The 22,708-nt window shown below is 43.5% G+C and overlaps 1 protein-coding gene across 1 annotated transcript in view; it reads left to right on the forward strand.

Moving 5' to 3' along the window:
• The first annotated feature begins 6,556 nt into the window (after nt 1-6,556).
• LOC147727102 (solute carrier family 71 member 2-like) overlaps nt 6,557-22,708 on the forward strand; it is a 347,082-nt gene continuing 330,930 nt past the window's right edge. The window contains exon 1 of the mRNA XM_086961153.1: nt 6,557-7,055. Coding sequence (XP_086817279.1) covers nt 6,975-7,055 — 81 coding nt within the window. The 5' untranslated portion in view covers nt 6,557-6,974. The remainder of the gene's footprint in view (nt 7,056-22,708) is intronic.

The raw sequence follows: 22,708 nt of genomic DNA on the forward strand, positions 1-22,708 counted from the left end.
GTTCTTCCCGCGGTACGGTTTGCCCTGTGTCGTGTACTCTGATAATGGACAGCCATTCTCGTCCGAGCTCATGAAGCAGGTGTCACTCTTGTTAGGCTACCAGTGGAAGTTCCATTGTGTCCGACATCCTGAAGCCGCAGGTCTCGTAGAGAGACATAATCAGACCCTGAAAACTCGCCTAGCCAAAATATGTGCCGAAAAAGGTGTAGATTGGATAGTTGCCTTGCCAGTTGCACTCTTTTACATGCAAATGGTAGCTCATTCTAGGACAGGGCTATCCCCGTATGAGGTGGTCTTTGGAAGGCCTCCTAATATGTGGGGGACGCCTATGCCTCGTAGAATCACAGATGTCGATAGTTCTATGCTGACAGATTACTTGGCTGCATTGATGTCTGCACTACAATCTTGTCGTTCACAGGTCGCAGCTGCCTTTCCGGACAACACCCAAGTAAAGCCACACGAAGTCCACCCAGGAGACCTGATCCTCGTAAGGAACTTCGACCGGAAGAGTCCGCTGGAACCCAGATGGAAACAGCCGAAATTGGTTTTGTTATCTACAAGGACTGCAGTTAAGGTGGAGGGGAGAAAAGGATGGCTCCATTCGAGCCATGTTAAAAAAATTCACGGACTATTGCCAGCATCTCCCCTTAAGGACTGCCCACTTCCAGAGACTGAGTCTAAACTCCCCCTGCTAGAGAAAACTCCGCGACAGGAGTATCGTATGAAGTTGAGGTCTAGTAAGTCAGACAGTTTAATTGTTTAAGTCCCCTCCTGGGTGAAGCGGTTAGACAGGTTCCTGACATGTATAAGATAGACCCCACTAGAGAGAGAGATAGACAGGAGATCAAGAAACAGAAATATTGTAAAAATCTCCGAAGCCGTTGTATTATAACATTACTCATTATGTTTTTTCTGAGTTTTACGATTATCTGCACGAGTTGGATGTTACACATGTTCTTTCCTATTGCACATTCTTTTTCTAACGGCACTGCAGAGCACACGTTTAGTGAACTGCCCCCACATGAGCTATCCTATCGTTTAGCAATGCGCAACAATACATTCATCCGTATGTTACACCATTCTCACCAGACCAGCAATGCCACTAATTGCTGGATATGTGGCCGACTCCCTCCCTACCAGAACTACAAGGGAGCTCTGCCCCTCTTTCCTTACCCGTTCACACATAATGGTTCCTGTGGTGCATGGTTTACTTTAATGTCTTCCCTAGATAGTAAGTCCCAGGTTTCCCAAGGCTGGATATGGGGGAACCTGAATACAGTCATGAATAGAATATGTTTCCCAGACCAGGAAGGTCTTCCCCAGAGGACAGGGACCGATCTAGAAAATGAAGTGTATGGATTAGGTAATTTTACACTTAACCTCATGATCCTGAACGTGCAGTCTGAGACTAATTCGGACTTGCCGTCTATTACAGTCTTACCAGTAAAAGGTGTATTATGCGTCAGAAAGAATGGTTCTGTACATCTAGGACACAGTGATTGTGATACAGTTGTCGAATTCAGTGATAAAGGCAAGTCTACTTTCAGAGCTTCCCGACATTCCTATTTCTTTTGTGGTCAGACTGCCTTTATACGTTTACCTCCAGACTGGGATGGTACTTGTTTTATTGCATTCCTACTGCCACCTGTTTTTCTAGCCCCATCTGATTATCACAGGAATTCCCGCCTCACTCACGTTAGACAGAAGAGAGATCTCCCAATAGTTGATCAGACTGAAACCACATGGGAACAATACACAGATTTCAATAAAGGATTCTTTCCTTATTTAGGCACTGTCTCCAATAGTAAACTGATACGCAAATTGACCAGAATCCTTGAAGCAGTAGTGAACGAAACTACTTCTGCCCTAGGTAACTTAACAGAAGAGCAGTCTGCTATGAGACTTGTTGTTCTTCAGAACCGCCTTGTCCTTGACGTCATCCTGGCCGATAGGGGCGGGGCTTGTAGAGTCATCGGATCCAGTTGTTGTGTATTTATTCCAAATAACGCGCCATCCGTGTATAAGGCCATAACCAGGCTTCATGAAATAGCTCACCTGATACACCAGAATCCAGGCTCCTGGACTTGGTCCGGTTGGTTCTGGAGTGTAGTATCTGCCTGGGGATGGAAGCTATTGTCATTCCTAGGAATCGCACTGCTCATAGTATTCAGTTGTTGTCTATGTCTGCAATGTGGGCCAGCGATTTGCGGCTTGTGTGCCACAGCGTGTATTCCCCATCCAAGTTCGCGTTCCAGTTCCCGTCTGAAAAAAGATGAGCAGATGATGTTATATGAACAGATAGATGGTCTCATGAAGATAGATATATCCTGAAGGGAACGTAGGGGACAAGGAGGGAATGAGGTAATTGAAATTTTTATGGTCGAGTATGTCCCCTAACGTGTACCCCAACGTCTCCATGTACGCGCTTAAAGTACATGTAATTTCCCTCCATGACCGAATATGAGGACGCAAATACAATTGCGTCCAACGTTAACATGTCCTCTACCAGATCCACCTGGAATGGATCGACAATTCAGTTTCTAAACATGCCGTGCCAACGACTTTACATGGTGCACTTCTGAAATTCGCACACGTTTTTCTCCATGTTTCCTGGCCCAGTCGAGCTAGGCCCTTAAATGTGGCCTCTCTGCCTCATCTCTCCTGTCTCCGAGGGCTGTGTCCATCCCTGACCCCTGCCTTACTTCCTGCCAGCGCAACGGTGCCCGGCTCGGCCTGGACTGTCTGCCAAATTCATGTTTTCCCTACAGTTATCTGCTCAACCTCCTCGAAAACACATTCCAGTCTAGTGAATAGGTAAACATCTTTCCGGCTGCAGAGCAAAGGGCCCGGCCTTTTCTGTCCTCCTTGCAAGTGATTTACTGGCTCCGTTACCATGGTAGGCCCATGGCTCCGCACGTTGCACCCAGACACGTATGCACGCACTAGCTTTCAGTATGGGATGGCCCCTGCCCGAGAGACCTTTACTTCAGACACTACATCCCCCAATACATAAGATACCAGATATGCTATAGGTACAGGTTGCCCTGACACTCCAGACACCAGTCTCCTCCACTAGTGCTAAAGTCAAAGCCCCCAGTTTCACGTCATGCTAGTTGCGCGCGCATCCGGGTTAGGGGTTTCTGCTGATCCTGCAACTTTCTCTATGCATCCACCCACATGTGACGATTCTTGTGACGTTTCTCTGACATGTACAGTGCACGCCCATGTGTACGCCTCTTTTTCACGCCTCCTCTTACGCACATGTGTTCTTATCTCGCTCTTTTCACCTGTTACGCCTACTGTATTGGATTCAATTATGTTACTTTACTATATATAATGTGTAATGTAATAAAACGTTGACTGTCCCTTCCCGAACCCTAGTGGTGACGGAACATGATATCCAACCTCGAGGTTCATTGTCCATTAAAGCCCGTATGACTCAGATACCACGGACTCTGCCTCTCATTTGAATGAGCTGTCTTGTAATGATAATTATGAGGAAAAAATTGATTAGGTAAATTTATTTACCACACTCTGTAGCCTATAAGTTCTCCAATTGTCGCCAAAATGTTATACATAAAAGAAGACCTTGAGCCAGGAATATAATCAGGTTACTTTTATTCAAGTTGAGTTACTGGTACAAATCATAAGATGGTAATATAAAGAACCCGACCAGGAGTGACCTCCCTGTCACTCAGCCTGCCTGCCAACAACTGCTAGTCAACCACAGGCCAAGCCCCCAACATTCTACGATGTCACCAACCATTCTAACAGTGACATCATGTGAGCCACAGGAAAATCAGGGAAATCCCATCCAGGGGAAAAGAGACATAGATCACATATAACATCCTCCAAGGCTTTTAAAGTGTCAACATACTCATCAATTGTTGTATCATCAGAACTAGTTTCATCCCCCTCACCTTCACCCACCAGATTAGTAGATGTGGCACATAACGGTTTGGGTAATGTTTTTTAAACTTTTTTACCTTCAACACCTAAGTTATGTTTTAAAAATGCAAGTTTTCGAGGTGCTTTAAAAGTTTCCCCACCTATAGCCTCGAGATAAGTTTAGAAGGATTCACAACAATCTTCCCATACCATGGCTGGGATCCCTGGTCCTTGTAAACATTTAGGTGGAGGTAATACTGACGTGGTATCCATGTCAGTACCTTACAATATACTTTAAAGCTATAACTCTAATTACAAATTTAAAAGAACTGACATAAAAGCACTGTAAATAGTAATACAACAAAATTACATCAATAAGATGAATTCTTGGCAAAATATATAAAGTAGTCACCGTTGACACTTTTGCTCTGTTGATTTGTGCATGCTTGGCAAAATAGATAAAGTAGTCACCGTTGAGACTATTGCTCTGTTGATTTGTTGTCTCACTCTCAGAAGACGCTCAACGCAGTGCAAGCATGTAAGGAATCTAGCAACACGCTGATTTAAACAACTTGGATTCATTATGACGAAATTTCAATGCTTGACAACATAATATGGCCAGCTCAGACACAAGCGCGTTATCCAAGCACAATTCCCATGGAAATTGGGGTCTTACTGCTTGCCGAACACTGTTTTTCCTACAACAAGTAGTTGCCTAGCAACTGACAACAATGCGTCCAGACGCTTGAAGCGCACAATACGATATTTACTTCACACACCGCAGAGTCAGGCACGTCCAAGTCAGGCACAGGCGATAGTCACAGCGTGAACCTCACTGTGTTCTTTTCAAGCCGGACATTCCACACAAGAGTTGCTGTTGCTGGACAACGGGTTGTCACGGTAACTTCAGCTTTTAACACGCACCACCAGCAGCATTCAAATGTATACGCAAGGTGCACGAGGTAAGCACAAGCTGTTAGGCACGTATTTTCCACTGCCCTGTTCAAGTGTCATTCGGAGGATAAAAGCCTACCTCCTTGTAGAAATGCCAAATCTTGATCCCAGTAAATCGCACGGACGTTCTAAAACACAGCGGGCATGTAGAATATTCACCAAACAGAAAATGTTGCAATACTCCTCAGGGGTTGTTGATTTCCATTAAACAATGATGACATTTTCCAAAGTTTCTTCTTGCTTGTCAGGACAAAACCATCAACGGGATCCCATCCTCGTCGCCACTTTTAAAAGTTCACAGGAGACTTTATGGTGGCAAGAAGAAGTTTATTTGTAGCATACAACCCCTGGGCACAGAGGTCCCTCTTTCCTCACCAACTGCTGTCTTCCGTCCTCTCCCCTGGATTCCACACACCAGAATCCAGTGAACATGACAACCAGCTACTGGGTTACTATGATACAGTTACTGAGGCATTGAGATACATTGAGATAAAGAAATACCCTTGCCAAGATACAACATAAAGTTCTGAATCTGAAGCTTGTTTGAAAAGGGTGGGCAAATGACTCCAAAAATTAGAAGATTTTATTTTAGAGTAATGTTTTTGTTATTTCTTTTTCTTTGTCCTTTCTTTTTCTCTTTCTTCTCTATCTCTTTTCTTCCTTCTTTCTTATTAACTCATTCACTGCGGCGGCTATTCCGCCGCAGTCTAAGAGGGAGGAGGGGCGGCGCGGCACTCCCGTGCTCTTGACGGAACTGCTCCGTCACGAGCCTCGGGTAGGCTGTGCTTGTGACGGAACGGTTCCGTCACGGCCCCGCCCACTTAATAGAACGTACAGTGCAGGCGCGAAATTCGCGCCGCGCAGACGCGTCGAGCGGGCCGTGACGGAACCGTTCCGTCACCAGCACAGCCCACCCGAGGCTCGTGACGGAACGGTTCCGTCACGAGCACACAAGGGGTTAAAAAACAAAAGAGAAACGTGTTGAGTGTGTTGTATTGCTTGTATTTGTTCTCGTGACAACCTTGCCTAGAGCTCTCCTACGCGAGAGCACCCATTGTCCACCTTTCCCTGCGATTGGTTCCCCAATGTTCCACTGCTTAACAGTTATGTCATCCTTCCCCAACTGTAGTCATTCTGACGGTTTCCCCTCCTGTCCCTCCCACCGCATTGTGTGGGGTTGTTAGAAATAAACTTATAGAACCCATTCTACGTGTCAGCTTCATTACCACAGAGTGGAATTCTGATATGTCATCTGCTTACGTGTTTTAGTAGAATGTTGTAGTGTTCATGACACGGAGATGGAGTGTTTCTAGGTGAGTGATTAGAATGGGTTAGACTTCAATTTGATGCTGAACTGACCGGTGCTGGAGGTGCTCTGCTCTCCTCCATTACCACAGAGTGGAATTCTGATATGTCATCTGCTTACGTGTTTTAGTAGAATGTTGTAGTGTTCATGACACGGAGATGGAGTGTTTCTAGGTGAGTGATTAGAATGGGTTAGACTTCAATTTGATGCTGAACTGACCGGTGCTGGAGGTGCTCTGCTCTCCTCACTGGTGGGCTTTTCTATGTTTATAATAAACATTTTAACTTCAACCATCGCGTGACACCCATTCTTACAATCACTTATTTCCCTAGCTAACGCGCAGCTTCTATTTTTGTCCATCTTCTGTTTTTCCTGCTAGTTTCGCCATTTCCTCTTCTGGTCTTTTGCAAGCGTTGCTAGGGTGATAGCTGTCAGTCAGCAGGGCGAGGGTGACGTACTTCCGGCGGTGTGTCAGAGCGGCCGGTGTCAGATCCGAAGAGGAGCTGGGGTTTATGCTTGGCGGCTGTAGGTGGCTCGAGGCTGTGGGTGGAGGAGGAGGTTGGTCGCTAGGCGGAAGGTGGCTCGCGGCCGGGCAGCTAACACTCTGGATTCCGCCGCCAGGCCCCGAGCGCTGCCGGCCTCTTCCCCGGGAGCCGCCGCTCTGCGCCGGGGAGAGGTAGAGGGACAGGGGAACGGTGTGCCTGTCTGCATTGGACCTGAGCCTGGGGCAGCAGAAACTGCGGCACCCTATGTCCGATTCGGGTCTTCGCCCCCCACCATCGACACTAGCAGCAGCAGCCCGGCCCACCCGCAACATGGAGGTAGCATGAGCCCCGACAAGAAGCGCCGCAGCCCCGGAGCCCGCATCATGCTGGTTAAGAGGATCATCATGAAGGAGGCTGGTGCGGTGAGTGCAGGGGATGGGACAGGTGTGAATACTGATGGCGATGGTTTGGCACAGATGTATTGACGGGGTGTATTGCGCATGTGGCGATATATGAGGGTTACTGCTGTTTATTCGTGTTTTGCCTACGTTCAGGGTCCCTTTGGACTGCGATGCTGCGGGTGGATCCTCCAGAGCTGAGGTCCGGAGCCGCAGTTGCAGCATTCTGGCTTGTTTCATATGGTTGCCTATCCTTGAATCTATCCCCGCCACACTCCTCCCTTTCCGGGGTACAATATCAAGCGCTCAGAGCACGTCCTAAAAACGTCTTATCCCTAGTTAAGTCCTTAGGACTTAGAAGAACACTTTTCAAATGTTTGTTATATTCGTTGGAGCTGGTTCTGCCCGTTACGTTTTTACCCCTTTTCTGATAATGCATAATGTGTGGATTAACTCATCTTTAAGTATGATGTGTTTTTGTAGTTTCTCTCTTCATAATATCCGAATTCGTGCTCCTCCCCGATCTCCTGTTTTCATCTCCTTTTCATCCTTCCCTTTATATACGTATTGATAATCCAGTATCACTTTCGGTATCTCTTGCAACCAGTGGTCGAAGCTGGGGGAAAAAAGTTGGGGAACTGTGTGCGCAGAATAACCCAAGAATTTGGTCAGTGGGCTGAGTCAGAGGGGTTGCCAGAATGCGCAAAACATCCCCATTTTTCTTAGTATTTGTTTGGCATTTCACCGCACAGTTACAGCAGGTTATGTTATTTAATTCAACCAATGGATATTCATGATTACTTAAGGTTTAATATGAGTTATTGACATTAAAGTAATTCACAAAGTGGGATATGTTTCCAATCACAGAATGTCCCAAATACGCTAAAAAGTGAAAGGACAAGCCATATGTCTCCGAGCCATGGAATTTCTGTCATCGGCACTTCTCCTCCCTTTTTCCACAAGTGCAATTCAAACATGAATGGCGAAATAACCTAGTTTAAAAATGTTTTCTATATAATTATGGCTCTGCCTTATTTGCCACATAGTACAAGATCTGCTGCATAATCTGACAATTTTAACTAATACATTGTTTTGTAGCTCGAGCGGATCAAAAGTTGTGTTGCTGCAAAGTGGATGGCTCTTTGCAAAGGTTGACTGATCACCTGTCTCACTGATGCATTTGTATGTTGCACTGGACAGTGGCTACCTGCTTTGGGCGAATTAGGCTCATTAGGAAAATCTCACAGTTCCTCTCCTTTGTGGCATGCAAACTAGTCGTAATTGCATTAATACTGTCCAGATTGAACTATAGCAATTCCCTGTACTTGGGCATTAACAAAGGACAGTTGCGGCACTTGCAGCTTGTGCAAAACGCTGCTGCAAGGCTGGCGATGGACCTGCCTAAACACCACTCTGCCTCGTCTTCCCTTCTTTTGCTGCATTGGCTCCCGATGGAGGGCAGAATCATGTTTAAAGCTCTCTGCCTCACTCTCAATGCCTACTATGGCCTTGGCCCACTGTATTTCAGCATTATGTTCCCACGAGGAATCTCAGGTCATCAAGAAAAAATCTCCTCATTGTCCCGAGGTTTAAAAGGACGACTTGGGGAGGGAGAGCTTTTTCAACTGCTGCTGCTATTTTGTGGAACTCCCTCCCTGATGATCTCTCGGGTCAAAGATCCCTCACATGCTTTCGTCAGACTTTAAAGACCTGGTTGTTCCCTGAGGGGCTGGTTTGAGTGTTTCCTCGTCTATCTGCATACTGATATGTATCTAGCACCTTGATGCCCTTGGGCTAAGTGAGCGCTTTAAAAGTTGTGTATTCATTCATTCATTCATTCATTCATTCATTCATTGGTTCTAATAAGGCAAAATCTTTCCAGAGACTGTGTACATATGTCACAATAATAAAATATCAGAAAATATACGGCATTGCGCTGCAGCCTTTTTATTTTTTGCTGCATAATTTAGTCAACACTGCAGCATCATTTTGTCTTCTTTGCTGCATAATTCCAGTGCCCCCAAAGCAGGCAGCATAAGTTAAAAGTGCCTGTGAATGAAGCAGAGAGACTGTGAAGTTTGCAAACTTAGTTTGGTGTCCTTGCAAATCCTGCATTGCCGATCCCTGGTGAAACTGCTCAAACAAAGCCAATGGAGGTACCAATGGGTACTCAGGGGGCGCACTGTGCAATAATGTTTGTTAATGCCCCCCAGTGACCACCTCCTCCATGGATTGCCTCACTACCATCCTTTAACAAAACCCCTCAAGTCTCCATAACCACACTCTCTCTCTCAGATGCATTTAATTTGATTTTTAAGCGCCACTCATACTAGTGTAGGGTGTCCGAGCACTTCACATCACACACATTACACAGAGACAATTAATTATACATGTGTAAATCACTGTATAGAAAATGTTACACAAGACTAAGGACTACAAGGTGTAGGAGTCGCATGACAACCATACTAGTAGGCAGAATAGTTTAATAGTGATTGGTCTGGAGAAACACAAACTCAGAATTTAAAACGTAATACCAAGGTTGCGGGTTGTCTTTAATAATCAGAATTGATTTCTATCCAAAAGAACACTTTTTGCAACATTAGGATAATGAAATTCTGGGGGGGAAAACCTAACGCTTTAATCTATAACTTGCAGTTTGCATGCAGCTCGTTGATCACAGTTCATAGCTCATTGTTATCTGTTAGGATTTTAACTTATATACTGCAAGTAACTAAAGGATCTCTCTGACAAAAGCAGTAACTCACTGACCTATTTACATTATATGCACTTTGTGATCTGCATGGTACTCGTTCTTTGCAGCAGGCATATTAACACTCTGCCATACCTTGGGATGAGTCCAAACTTCCACTAGACAAAACTCTGATCTCTCTCTAGGAAGAACATTAATCACCAGTTTTTTTTGTTGCCGAAAATTGCTGGAGGCCAGAAATGAGGCAGCAAGTGTTTTTAGAAATATAATATACTTGCTCACATGATGCCCCCACACAAAGTCAGATCACACCGGACGCACCGCTCTAGAGCCAGCCCTTCTCAAGGGTTCTGTGACCTCAGTGGTAGAGTCACTGTTGCTCCAGGGCAGAGGTCTTCAAACTGGGGGGCGGACCCCCCTAGGGTGGCCTTAAGTGATCCCAGGGGGGTCGCCAGGCTCTGGCCAGAAGAAACATTAGGCTTTGTTTTCAGCCTAAAAAAATGAGCAGCAGTAAGCCTGTCTGTAATGGGCCATCATTAACATCCTTTGTCATTTAAATCCTGTATGGGAGAAGGTTTCAAAAGGGAAGGGACTTCAAATTTTCTCCAAGACCCACACTACTATTTTGAATAACCACACTGTGGTTCCTTTGCACATTAGCAAGGCCAGCCTAACCGGAATAGTATGTTTGGAAATCATGTATTTGTTTGCATTTCTAAAACACCGACAGAACTTAGCTACAATGTTTAAATAAGTCTAGACATATTTAAACATTGCCAGTTAAATAGAATAATTGTGAAATATTTTGAAAGGGCCCGGCGAATTGTTTTTCGACACTGTAGGGGGGTGGGCGGAGGCGCGGAATGAAAAAGTTTGAAGACCACTGCTCTAGGGTGTGCTGCGTCACAGGCCTGTCCCAAGACTGGACATGAACTTCAGTATGGATTGTGGTGTACAGGCCTTCAAGGTTAACCCACTTGCCACCACTAGGGACTACCTACTGGTGCTAAGACACCAGGGCTTCTAAGGTCTAGCTGGCATTTTAAGGTCTAGCACTGGAATATGCTCCCTCAGGAGAGTAGTCTGGTGGACTGCTCATGAAGGTTGAACCTGGTTCCCCAGTTCCAAATTCAGCAGCTCTGACCATAGTCCCACATCCTCTCCCCCAATGAACACCATACTGTCCTACTGAGAGACAGTCACACTGCCTTCAACTACAACCCAATTGTGTCCCGCTATAAACACCTGGATGCGGCTCAATTTAAATTACCCACTAGACAAGGGAAATATGCTGCACAAAAAAAAAAGTCACAACGTCCTGGAAAAAGCAAACACTCGTAGGAAATGCAAAATTCAGTAAAGCATGTGAATTGTAAGCAGGAACAACACGGTTACCTTAATGCTTTTACACTCACTATTCAGAAATCAGTGAGTACTTTTGTCTGAAAAGTTAAGGACATGACTACAGGGCACGGAATGGACCCATTTCAAGGTTCATTGCTTATATCTTTACAAAACGTAAGTAGTATGGTAAAAAGACCACATCCCAGAACATTTTGTTTTCTAATCCACACATTGCAGTACCTCCAACATTTGTGCAAGAGTTCTCCGCCTGGGGAAAACCATGCTATTCAAAGAGAGACTAGAAAACAAAAGTAGTGCTTCACTGGCAAACTCTGTAGAGTGGCGCTATGTTTGCGTGTGAATAAATCAATCGAGCCACTTTGCAACCACTCTGTTTTGCTTTATTTAGTTATTTATTTATTTTTCTAATTTTGAACCTATTATTTCAGAGGCTGCACTTTAGAATAGAAAAATGTCAGAAAAAGAGGACATTTATTTCCCAATCCAGCAAAACTGTTTTTCTTTTTTGGATCCATTTCGCAGGGGAACAAATAAACGAAAGTAGGAAAGAGAGGGTGAGAACCGTTTCTTGAAGTCACGGGTTTCAGTACGTTTGGAGGAGTTGCTATACAGAAAGAGAAGGGATAAAAGAAAGAAAGAAAGGGGGGCAGCTGAGGCTGCAGAGCAGAAGTGGACACTGTTTTTGTATTCTCTGGGCAAGAAGGAAAAGACAAGAGTCCCTTTCCTTCTCTGCCCACTCGCCCGTCCCCGAACGACCACGAATGCAGAGCCTTATCTACAGGCCTTGGCTAATTCTGCCGTCCTGGGACGCATGTTCAAAATGAAAAAATTCTGGAACGGACTCTATGAAATTAAAGAGGTAGGGGCACTCCGTGCCCTGACAATCCCACCCACTTCGACCACTGCTTGTAACACATTACGTATGTTTCCACTTGGCGCTTCTAACTTTTTAATTTTTTTTTATTTTCAAAAACCTTTATTGAGAACAAAAAAGGCAAAGATCACAGCAATCTGCCTTCATCCACAAACTGGCCGGCATTGCGATGACATGTGCGTATCGATGATATCTCATCAGGGTGGGGGAGTATACAGAAATCCGCCTACAACCCTTCCGGGCCGGCCGCGTTGGAAGGAGTATGAGGTTGTAAAGACAGCAATTGTATTATGATCCAACTGTGTAAAATGCTAACAATTAAAAGAGAAGAGAGAAAAAGAGAAAACGATGGAGAGGAGTGCATACACTAATATACAATGATCATCCGGTACATAACAAAGGTTATGGTGTTGTTCAGGCAGTAAGAATGTGCGGAGTAGCGTCACATGGTGTCCCATTGTAGCCAATGTGGGAAAGTGTGCGGCCGAGGCCTATAGAGGCGTCAGTTAGGTGTTAGGTGCCCACTACGACGCCGCGTCGTCCACGTCAGCTGTGTGCTCCAGTAAATAAGTGTGTAGGGGGCCCCAAATGTCTCTTGAGTGATGAGGGAGGTTGAAGGTCTGCATATGTGTGTAGTTGCTCTTGGCAATAGATTAGGTCTTGAAGCCAGTCTTTACATTTCAGCGCTCTCCCACTGCCCCATCTACAGGCGACTCTCCTTTTTGCAAACAGGATCGCAAGGGAGGCGTTTCTGCGCACTTTAACAGCCAGGGGCCCAGTGTATCCTAACAAGGTGGTGAGGGGATCCGCAGAGATGTGTAGGCCCGTCATAACGTCCAGCGCAGTCAGGGCCTCCGTCCAGTATCGCTGTAAAGGCGGATAGTCCAAGGCCACAAGTAAAAAGTCCTCGCCCGCAGCGATCGTTATCTTATATCTTCAGTCGGTGCATGCGCGCAGGCGTGTGATAAAGGTGGTGTACATATTTGTAGTGGATAATACGGAATCTACTAGTGGATATATCGCCTGTTTGCCTACAGCAATATGTCCACGTTTCCTCAGTGAGGGGATACCCCAGTTTCTCCTCACCTCTGACGGGCCAAGGGAGGTCTATATTCCCTGTCATTTTGGACTGTACGATATAAGAGTGACAACACATTTGCGGGGGCGTCTTGTTGCAATAGCACATGTAGTGGAAGCATAGGTGGAGGCTCAAGTAGAAAGGTGGGTGTGATGGTCTTTACGTCCTGGCGGAGCCTTATGTAATAGAAACGTTCCACGGGGGTTGGATTTGTATCTTTAAAGAATTCCTTGCTAGTGCTGAATGTCCCCCCCCCCAGTGTAAAGGTGGCCCGAGGTGTGAATAGAGAGTTTACGAAGAAGCCAGCGGCAGCCGCCCTCCTTCTTAACCGGGATGTCTTTCCGCCCGGGAAGGGGCAGAAGCGAGGAATACATTAGTGTGCATTGTGTAGCTTTAGCCAGGTCATGCCATGCGCTGACGGTGCATTGGACTGTGGTGGGAGTTAGGTGTTGCGAGACTGCTTGGGTGCTGAGATGGGCAGTACTTGGGGTAGGGGCCATGTAACCATCTACAATTGCGAGATGTGGCATGAAGGGTGGGGGTTTTATCCAAAATGCGGCATAATGTGCCTGTGCACAGCAAAAGTATAATTTTGTATCCGGAATGGCAAATCCACCTGCATTGAACGAGCGTGTAAGTACGTCCTACCGCAATCTGGCCTGTTGTCCCCCCCGTGATATGAGTCTTGAGTTGGGTCTTAGTCGCCGAGAAGAAGCTTCTAACTTAATCTTTCCGCCTTTTCTTCTCACCCAGACTTTACTTTCAAAATAATATGTTCTTTTGTCTGCATTGTTGCTCTAACCTTTATTTCACTGATCTATCCTACACCCTCCTTTTTAAACATTTCCAATTCTCAGTCGGCATTTACTTTCATTTTCACTATACTGACGCAATGTTACTGCTTGTTTTAGGGGTATCTTCTTTTCCTGCTTGAAGTCTCATAACTTGTATCTGATCTTCAAGTCTGTTCCTAGTTTGGTTACTCCCTTTCATCCATCTCCTCCATACTTTACTTACGCTCTTGCACTCTATCCTCTACTTCTCAAGTGTGTTCCCCATGTCTTCCTTCTCTTTCACTTTTTCATCTTTATCGGTTCTAATCATACTTGCTCCCCTCTTCTTCTTTTATTCTCTTCTCGTTTTCCTTTAGCATTTGAGTGGCATCCCATCGCATCTCACCTGTGCTGCTTTTTGTATTGTTTGTAATGCTTTCACGAAACACTTGATAAAAATTCTAAGTCCAAACTCGGTTCCTCACTTGGAATGGTCATAGTCCACTCAGGGATGGCAACTTAAAATTTGTCAAAGGAGAGTGGTGAGCATAATCCTTACGGTACATCCTTGAACTCGGCTGATGCAAGATGAACAAATTCCGTGGCTGCTTTGATCAGTCCCACGCATTGATTGGTATTGAATATGTATATCAGAGTTAAGAAGTCCCCATGACATTCACTGCACCACATTGCGGATTCTAATGGCTGCCGGTGTAGGGCTCGGAGAATCCGCATGGAGTGGGATGTAAAATGACAGGTCATTAAGGCCTTAAGTTCGGCAATCAAACAGCTGCTTGGTATGTGTATGGATGTATATAGTATATGTATAGCACATACTAGCCAAAAAGTAGCGTGGCAAGAAGTTACTTGGGAACCTTTCCTGAATACTGGCAGCAGCTTTAACCTTCGAAAGGCTATGTCATTTGTATTGTAGTATTTATGTAGTGCTTACAGCCCTGGGAGAGGTGATTGTTGACGCTGGTAGCATGCTACACTGTGTAAACTGTATGATTGGAAGAGTGCTATCTTGGTATTGATCCTATGTGGCTAATGTTTCTGTGCTGTGGATGATGACCAGCAAGGTGCGACCATCGTGTTAAGGGATGCAAAGTTTAATGACAGGATAGTGAGGGATAGATGCGTGGCATATGTTTTGAGGTATGACAGCATTGTTAGTCAGGCCGACAGGTCGCATTGTGCTATTTTTATGTATTGTAATAGATTTCTGCTCTGCTCCTGTATTGGTTGCTGCAGTAATTTTGACCAATGCTAGGAGGCTGAACCGGTATCTGTTAGGGGGAAAATGTGTCAAATATCTACTTATACGGACTGTGATACAGTTCTATATAATCAGCTTGGTTGGGAGATAGAGCCCTATGTTGGTCTGCATTGTTTGGCTTTATTTCTGTAGTACTGCTACTTTGTATTCCGCTTTTCCCAGTTCTGTATGGTGGTTAGCTTTGGTGGACTGAGATAGGACACTGGCTCACAGGACCATTCTGAGGTTATTCCATCTCATGTCTGATTATCTGCACTAAAAAGGGACAGGTGTTTATGCTGTGGCATATCTTGGTTGCAGATACCCTGGGTTCCTTAACAAAGCAGCAGGCCAGAAGCGGGGTAGGTGACTTGGGGTGAAAATCACATTTTGAGAAAATGGTGGCTAAAGATTGTATTCCCTAGCGGTTATTATCTATTTGATTGTTATGATGTCTCAGGGTGTGGGATAGGCAATTTGGAGTGACGGGTTTGGGAACAGACAGATTTTCACCTCTCTTCCAGTCTTTAAATGTTCTTAGATGCAGTAGCTCTTGGCCGATATAGAGTTCCTAAGTTTGGCAGGGTGGATCGGAAGAGAAGATTTTCCTGTGGCTTCTTTATCGTAAGATAGATATTATGACGATATGAAGGGGTTGCCTGAATTGGAGCAATGTTATATATATACAATGACATTTTTTTTTAAGATATAGTGATTCCTTTCCTTGGTAGGTACTGTGCTTTGAAATTAATCTTCTTGCTGCTGTTAGCCAGGGGCATCCTTGTAGGACTGGTGGTTTTGCGCAGTTTGGACTTAATGTTTAGATATGTTTAAGGATGATACTACCAATACCTTGAATATCTAAATAATATCTATGTATGTACCCTGCCTGATTTGAATAATAATACTCCAATAACACAAAATCCTGGTCTTTCCGTTTTTTACTTAAAATTTACTTAAAATTTTCTATTTAATGTATATATGGTGTTAGTGTGGTAACACTGTGTTGTTCTGATTTTACTGGACTCTTTTCAAGAAATTAACAAATCCAAAAACAGCCATTGACTTATTCCATACCCGGGTACCATGATATAATACAGGTCCCTATGGTGCTGTAAATTAGTTAATCAACAAAATCCCTTGCTGGCCAACTCTCTTTGTATTAACTTTGCCCGAGCCCGCAAGGGTATATTGGGTTGCTCACCTGTTTATTCGCTGTTAGCCAGGGGCATCCTTGTAGGACTGGTGAAGGAGATGAGGAACTCCATGTAGAAGAAGGTGCATGGTGATACTAGCATCCTATTTTCCACCACACTGCTGAACTGTGCGTGGGGGTCCGGGTCGTAGTTGCTGCATTGTTTACTGACTACTATTGCCTTGTTTACAGACTACTACTTCATGTGCTACCTTAGGGTTCCCTGGAGTGGCAAAGCAGTGCTCCAGGCTATGAGGGGGTACCTTTGGAAACTTACTTCTGTGCTGCTGCAGTTGGGGCCCGTGTGCCTGCACCAGGCTGTTCCTCACCACCCTTGACCCTAACTCCATTCCTCACCAAAAGATTTGAGGGCATCATATAACACGGATATTCGGGGACCGGTTATGCTGCTATGCTTGGCTAGGATAGGTTGCGGGTAGGTGGAAACCTTCCCTGGCTGCCATTCCTACGGTAGCCATGCAATTGTATTTTTTCTAGGGGGTCCATGTCCGTACAGCTTTGTCACATTGGCCATCATTCTGCATCGTTTTTCTTGTTCTTTTGAATGCTCTTCTTTATCTTAACTTCCGAGATTTCTTTCTCTCATTTGCTCCCTCCCTCTTTGACTGTGATTTACCGAGATTTTTTCCAAGTTGGATTTACAGAAGGCAGTAGATTAGCCAAAATGCCACAATTTATAAACTTGATAAACTCGGTGTGAGTACTTTCTAAATAGTATTTAACTGTTCTGTATCTAATAGTCTACGAGCCATTACGTTAGCGATGGTGTACCATGTACCCGAATTGCATAAGGATTTTTCAACACCAGTGGTTTATAGCTAAACTCAGCAGCTTCTACCCAGCCACAGACTCTTACAAAACGCTCCTTCCAGATTGAGACCTCAAGGTATAGAGTTTAGGATGCCTTCAGTTTTCTGGCTGTGTTGGCCTGCAAGTGTTGAATATTGCAGTTTAGAGGAAGCTCCTTTGCCACACTTTTAGTTGTGGCCTGCGAGACCAAAAGTTTACATTGAATTGGCTGTACTTGTCATGCCGTTTTAACTATAATAGTTAAGAAAACACCTTGGAGTTCGTGTTTCCTACTTTAAAAAAAACAAAGCACCTTTTGTACCCTTGCATCGTTTTTTTTCCTGAAATATATATTTGTAATTAATTTGTTTGTTTTTCATAACCGTTCCCATGTCTTAAAATATGCGCTATTTAATGTGTATATACACTAATAAAATGAAGAAAGTATATACACTGCTTAGTTAATGTTTACAATACATATGTGCAACACGTGTGCTAGTTCCTGGGGGTTACTACCAACAGAAACGTTTAATTCTACGAAGTAACACGAAAAAACAAACCTCGTTGTTTCCCGTAAAACGTGTCAGATGGATTGTCTTGTTCTGCCACATCCCGCCTCGCACTCTTTTACACACACTTGCCGTTCTCCTTTATTATAATCTAAGACCGCTTTTGGACTGACTCGATTGGGTTCAAAAGTACAGACGCTATTGAGAGTTGCCTTCGTTTCCTACGTTGAGTAAGGAATGTGCTCGGGATCACGTGTAAAGAATGTGCTCGGGGCAGGGTGTGTTCAGAGGAGAGGGGGATGATTCACGTCGAAGCAGAGAGGTCTTGGCGCAAAGGCCGTGGACCTCCAACGTCCGTTTTTGAAAGGGCAGTTCTCGATATTGAGTAAATTAGCATGTTCACACCGTTCAGATAGTCTATAGTGTACATCTAGGAAAAGAGGGACACGTTTTATGCGTCGGAGGCATTGCTTTGGACACACTTTTGTACCTTATTACACGTGTGAAGCAAAAGATCACCACAGATGATAAAGATAAGCAAATAAAATCTATCATAAAGGACTGTCTGCATAGCAGGCTTGCGCAGGATAAAGACGTTTTGAAATTTTCTTTACAAATTGAGGTGTAACTAAAACGATTATGGGAGATGTTTTGTGTGTGTGTTTTTGTTGCGTAGTAGCTTTTACCAACAAGTGCCTTTTTGCGTTGTAGCTTTTACCAACAAGTGCCTCTTGGCGCTAGAGACGCGACTGCTACACGGCAGTGTTCATGTTGAGCTTCTAGGTTTTAAAGTATTTTCAAAGCTAAGGTTGTGCAGAATGTCAGGAAAAACTGCAGGTTATTCCAGTGGTGTGTCTTGGCGAGGATTTGTCTCCCGCCTGATTTTGGCTGAATTATAGCATTACTATAACATTGGCTCAAACTGACTCAGACTACATTTATTTTGCAGGAGCAGTTTGTCTGCCAGTCGTTACAACCATTTCTGTGTGCAGCTCCATATTCAATTTAACTGTTTGTGAGTTGGCAAACCTTTTGATAAGTCTTGCTGCAAAACTTTATGAGCGTTATAGTTTTCAGCGCATTAGTCTATTTGGCTGCAATATTGAACACACCACTTCGGGGGTGGGGTGGTGAAGCTTCTTAGTTGGTGAGCGATCTAGGTATAATTTGAGTAAGTATTGAAGACAAATCAAAAATATTGAATGGATATAATTGATGTCAGGAGACCTACACATTAAAGAACAAGTGTGACCATGATGATCCATGTGAAACACTACAAGAGCTATTGATGAGTAGACGTGAGAAGGATAGAAAGGGGAAGGTTCTTTCATCATCAATTTTAAAATGACCCTATCTATTTTAACATTTAATAGACTTTAGACACCGCAATCTTCTCTGTCAGTACAGTACATTGACGAGAACCAACTTGAACCCTTTACCAGGTCTTTATCTGGAGAAAGTCCATGTAATTATTCATCTTCGAGAATGGTTACATTTGGGCAACAGCTGATCTTTCCAATTGTTGAGCTGGAAAGGCAGGCTTAAAAAATGGGTCAGTACTACATCTGAGAGATACAGGTATTATGCTATAAGCTGCAAGCTGCCAAGAAAGATCGCCTAGCCAAGCTATCTTGGTGAAAAATCAGCTCATGGCCTTCATTTAAAGGAGAACCTAAATGCATTGTAGCAAGAGAGATTTGGAAGCTCATGTTCCACAGTATGTTTAACAAAAAAGCCATCAACAAAGGTCAAAAGTTTCTGCTATGGCTAGGGGATAAAAACATACTGGCCATGTGATCTCACCCCTGGATGGTAATAAACTCTTATGCTGAATAACCCCCCCCCCCCCGGCTTATCTAGGGAGCACCTTCTCAAATGCCAAGAAGTGCAAGTTTATGGCAGTGCGGTTCTTCGATCTTCTCATGCTAAGTGGCTGAGGACTAGTGTATGAAACACGTGCAGACTTTGCAGGAGTCAAAGTGAATCAGTAATTCATATTGTCTGCATTTGTTCTACCTTATTAAAGGAAACAAAGGTCTTTCTGCACAGACAGTTTAATAACCGTGGAATTCTGTCATGTAAACACGCTGTCACTGAGGCCCGAACCCTAAGAATATCATAATGTTCAGCAGATTAAATCTTTGGTGTTGTGTCAAAGAAACTAGGTGTAGTGCAGAGACTCAATTAGTCATATTGCTTAAAAATCAGTACATTAGGACCCATCAACGAAAACGGAGTTTTGAGAAACCTAGTAGTCTGCTACCCCTCAGTGGCCTGAAAATCTTTGGACTGAATGAACTAGGTGAACTCTGACAGCTGGGCGATGGACAACAAAGGGATAGCGGGCCGGAAACTGTTAATATATTTTACAGTTGGCCTTGAAAAAGTAGATGACGTATAGGAAGTCTTACCAGTATTTAGGTTGACCCACATGCCAAAGATTTATCTAATCTGTTTGTGGTTTTATTCAGAAGCCGAAGCCCCTGCTGTTGGGCACAAAACTGGGTCCACAGGAGTGTTTGACATGAATTAATCAAAACATAATTAAAGTCCTTTTATATGTGTTTATAGCGCTTTTTATACTTATTTTTTTGCTTCGTAGCTGCACTAATAGATGAGTTGATATTAGATGATTTTGGATAATTTGTGTCCATTTGTATACAAATTGTCCGTACATGTAATGGTTTTAATTCGTCATGCATGATAAAAAATAAATTTAACATACATGTATTCTTTCTTCAAATTGTGTTGACCCTCCTACTTCAAAAGGTGCTGTTTCCTCTGTTAGTGCAGTGTTAAAAATAGTGTGCATAATTTAGCTGGTCTCGATAAGGGTGCGTAGATTTTTAGCCAGGGTCTTCTGGTGGTATGCTGAGCTCGTACTAGACTCAGGTGTTGAGTCTGGAAGGCAGCAAAGGAGCAAGAGGAACAGTTTAGGGTCCAGCTTAGTTCAACATGAAGTAGAGAGTGATCATCTGCACTGAAAGAAGCCAGCGGACAGTGACTGTTTGCATTGCACTATACTTAGATCTGTTTGAAACTAAAGCAGTTTAAAATCTTTTTAATGGTGCTTTCAACATTAAGTTTTGTCTCTGTTAAGCATAAACACTCACTTTAATGGAGTTATCGACTTAAAGCTAAAATGAATTCTACCGGCTATATCAAAGTCTTAAAAAATCGGGATGCCATGTGAAACATTTACATATTGACTAGATCTGTAAAATAAAATTATTTGTAATGGTGAATTGAGGGAGAATTCGTGAACGTGAAAAAGGGCACAAAAATTGAACTAGAACAAATAATAAATGGACGAGAGTGGTGTTGTAGTTGGGCATCCATATCCTATATTGTAAAATTGACTGCAGGTGAAGCTATCCTCTCATAGGACGTTGAAAGACGCCTTCAAGTGATGTACTAAATGTCCTATAGCCCAGCTTTGATCTGATGTGGTTATTTGATCGTCTATGTTAGACTACTGCTGTAAAAGCCAAATTTCCTGGCCACCCATACCTCTCTGCATGTAAATTTGTGTTTCACTTTAACTATTTTGTGTAATCACTTGGAGCACTGAGCACCCCGCAGCCTATTCTGGAATTTACCGATATGTCATGAAATAAAGTATTAAGAATCTCCTAACTTATAGTGGGCTTGCTATGAGATTCATTGTTTGCTAGTAACTGTTGCACTTCAGAAATTAATTCTGAAATTTCTGTGGGTAATTATGTTATGTATTGCTTCATTTGAAAGCGAGGATGGGCCATAATATGTCTGATTCCCCCATCAATCCTTTTCCCCTGTGTAGCAGTAGAAAGCAGAGGCAAATGGTTTGATTGGGCCATACATAACGTGAAATTATGTTCTAGATGCGGAAGAGGGATATTGTTTTCATCTCTTGGTGCTGAATGACGTGTTTAGTTGATGTAACTCCTAAAATCTGTGTAAAAACAACCCTGCTAGTCACTATTACCTAAAATTCTACAGGTTCTGTTTGGGCCTCCCTCAGCGCCGCTATGTGAATACCATATTCTATATGTGGTTATTTACTGCTATGACAAAGCAGCAGTGAGAAACAAAAGTTATTCATGAATGCTATTACAGCATAAAGGAGGGAAGGCATAGAGTTTGGTGATAATGGGAGGCAGGAGGTCAGGCTTTATTATTTTTTTTAAACATTTGGGACAGGGAGAAGATGCTATGTTATTTATGCCTCGTATTACCCCTGGGCCCTTGCATAGCAATTCAAAGAAGGGACAGACTATTTTGGAGCCCATACATAACCTAAAATTATAGATGGGTAAAATTTGAATAAAAGGGATGTTTTTAACCTTGGGGTTCTGGTCAACCTAGACAACTCAAGCTTTTTTCACGCCGTCCATTTGATGTCACTCTGTACCACTTGGTGAAAAACATCCTTGCTTTTCACTGTTCCCCAGCTATAATTCTACATGTTCAGCTTCCTTCAGATTCTGGATCTGAAAACGTTAGGCAAATTTAAAGTAGTCTTATATCTCTGAAATATTTTTATAATACATAGATCGATATATTTGGTATCCCTACTTGATCACATGTCTATATTAACCAGCCGACTTGAAGATATCTTTGAAATACAAATCTTTATTTAGCGTTAAAGTTCTGCTTCTTCAATTTTAAAAGCCGAACCGCAGAAGATATTGGCATTTAAAAAAGGAAGTAGTCGTATCTCCTGGGTGTACATTCATTTCAGTGCCAATACTCTGTAGGTGTTTCCTGTGGATCAGGCATTTCAGCTTTCATGTTGTCTATGCACTGATAAGTTTAATTTGCCAAAGACAGTTACGTACCCATCTTGTATTTTAAATTGTTAATGGGTGCTGTTAAGGGATTACGTTGGATGCTTTGGTTAACACGCCACAGTAAAAGTTACAAAATTGCAGCCTCTTATGGAATTGAGGCTTGATGGAGCCTTGTACGGTAAAGCAAGAATAATTACAGATTCTTGCACCAATCAAAATAAGCATAAAGTGTAAGTATGCTCCAGAGGGCATAATTGAGAACCATAATTCCTCTCCCACTGATGAGTTTGTGAGAGAGTAAAGGTGGAAGTGGCAGGCCTAGTCACATTTTAT

Source organism: Lissotriton vulgaris, chromosome 3_1 (assembly GCF_964263255.1).
Source record: "Lissotriton vulgaris chromosome 3_1, aLisVul1.2, whole genome shotgun sequence".
Taxonomy (NCBI): domain Eukaryota; kingdom Metazoa; phylum Chordata; class Amphibia; order Caudata; family Salamandridae; genus Lissotriton; species Lissotriton vulgaris.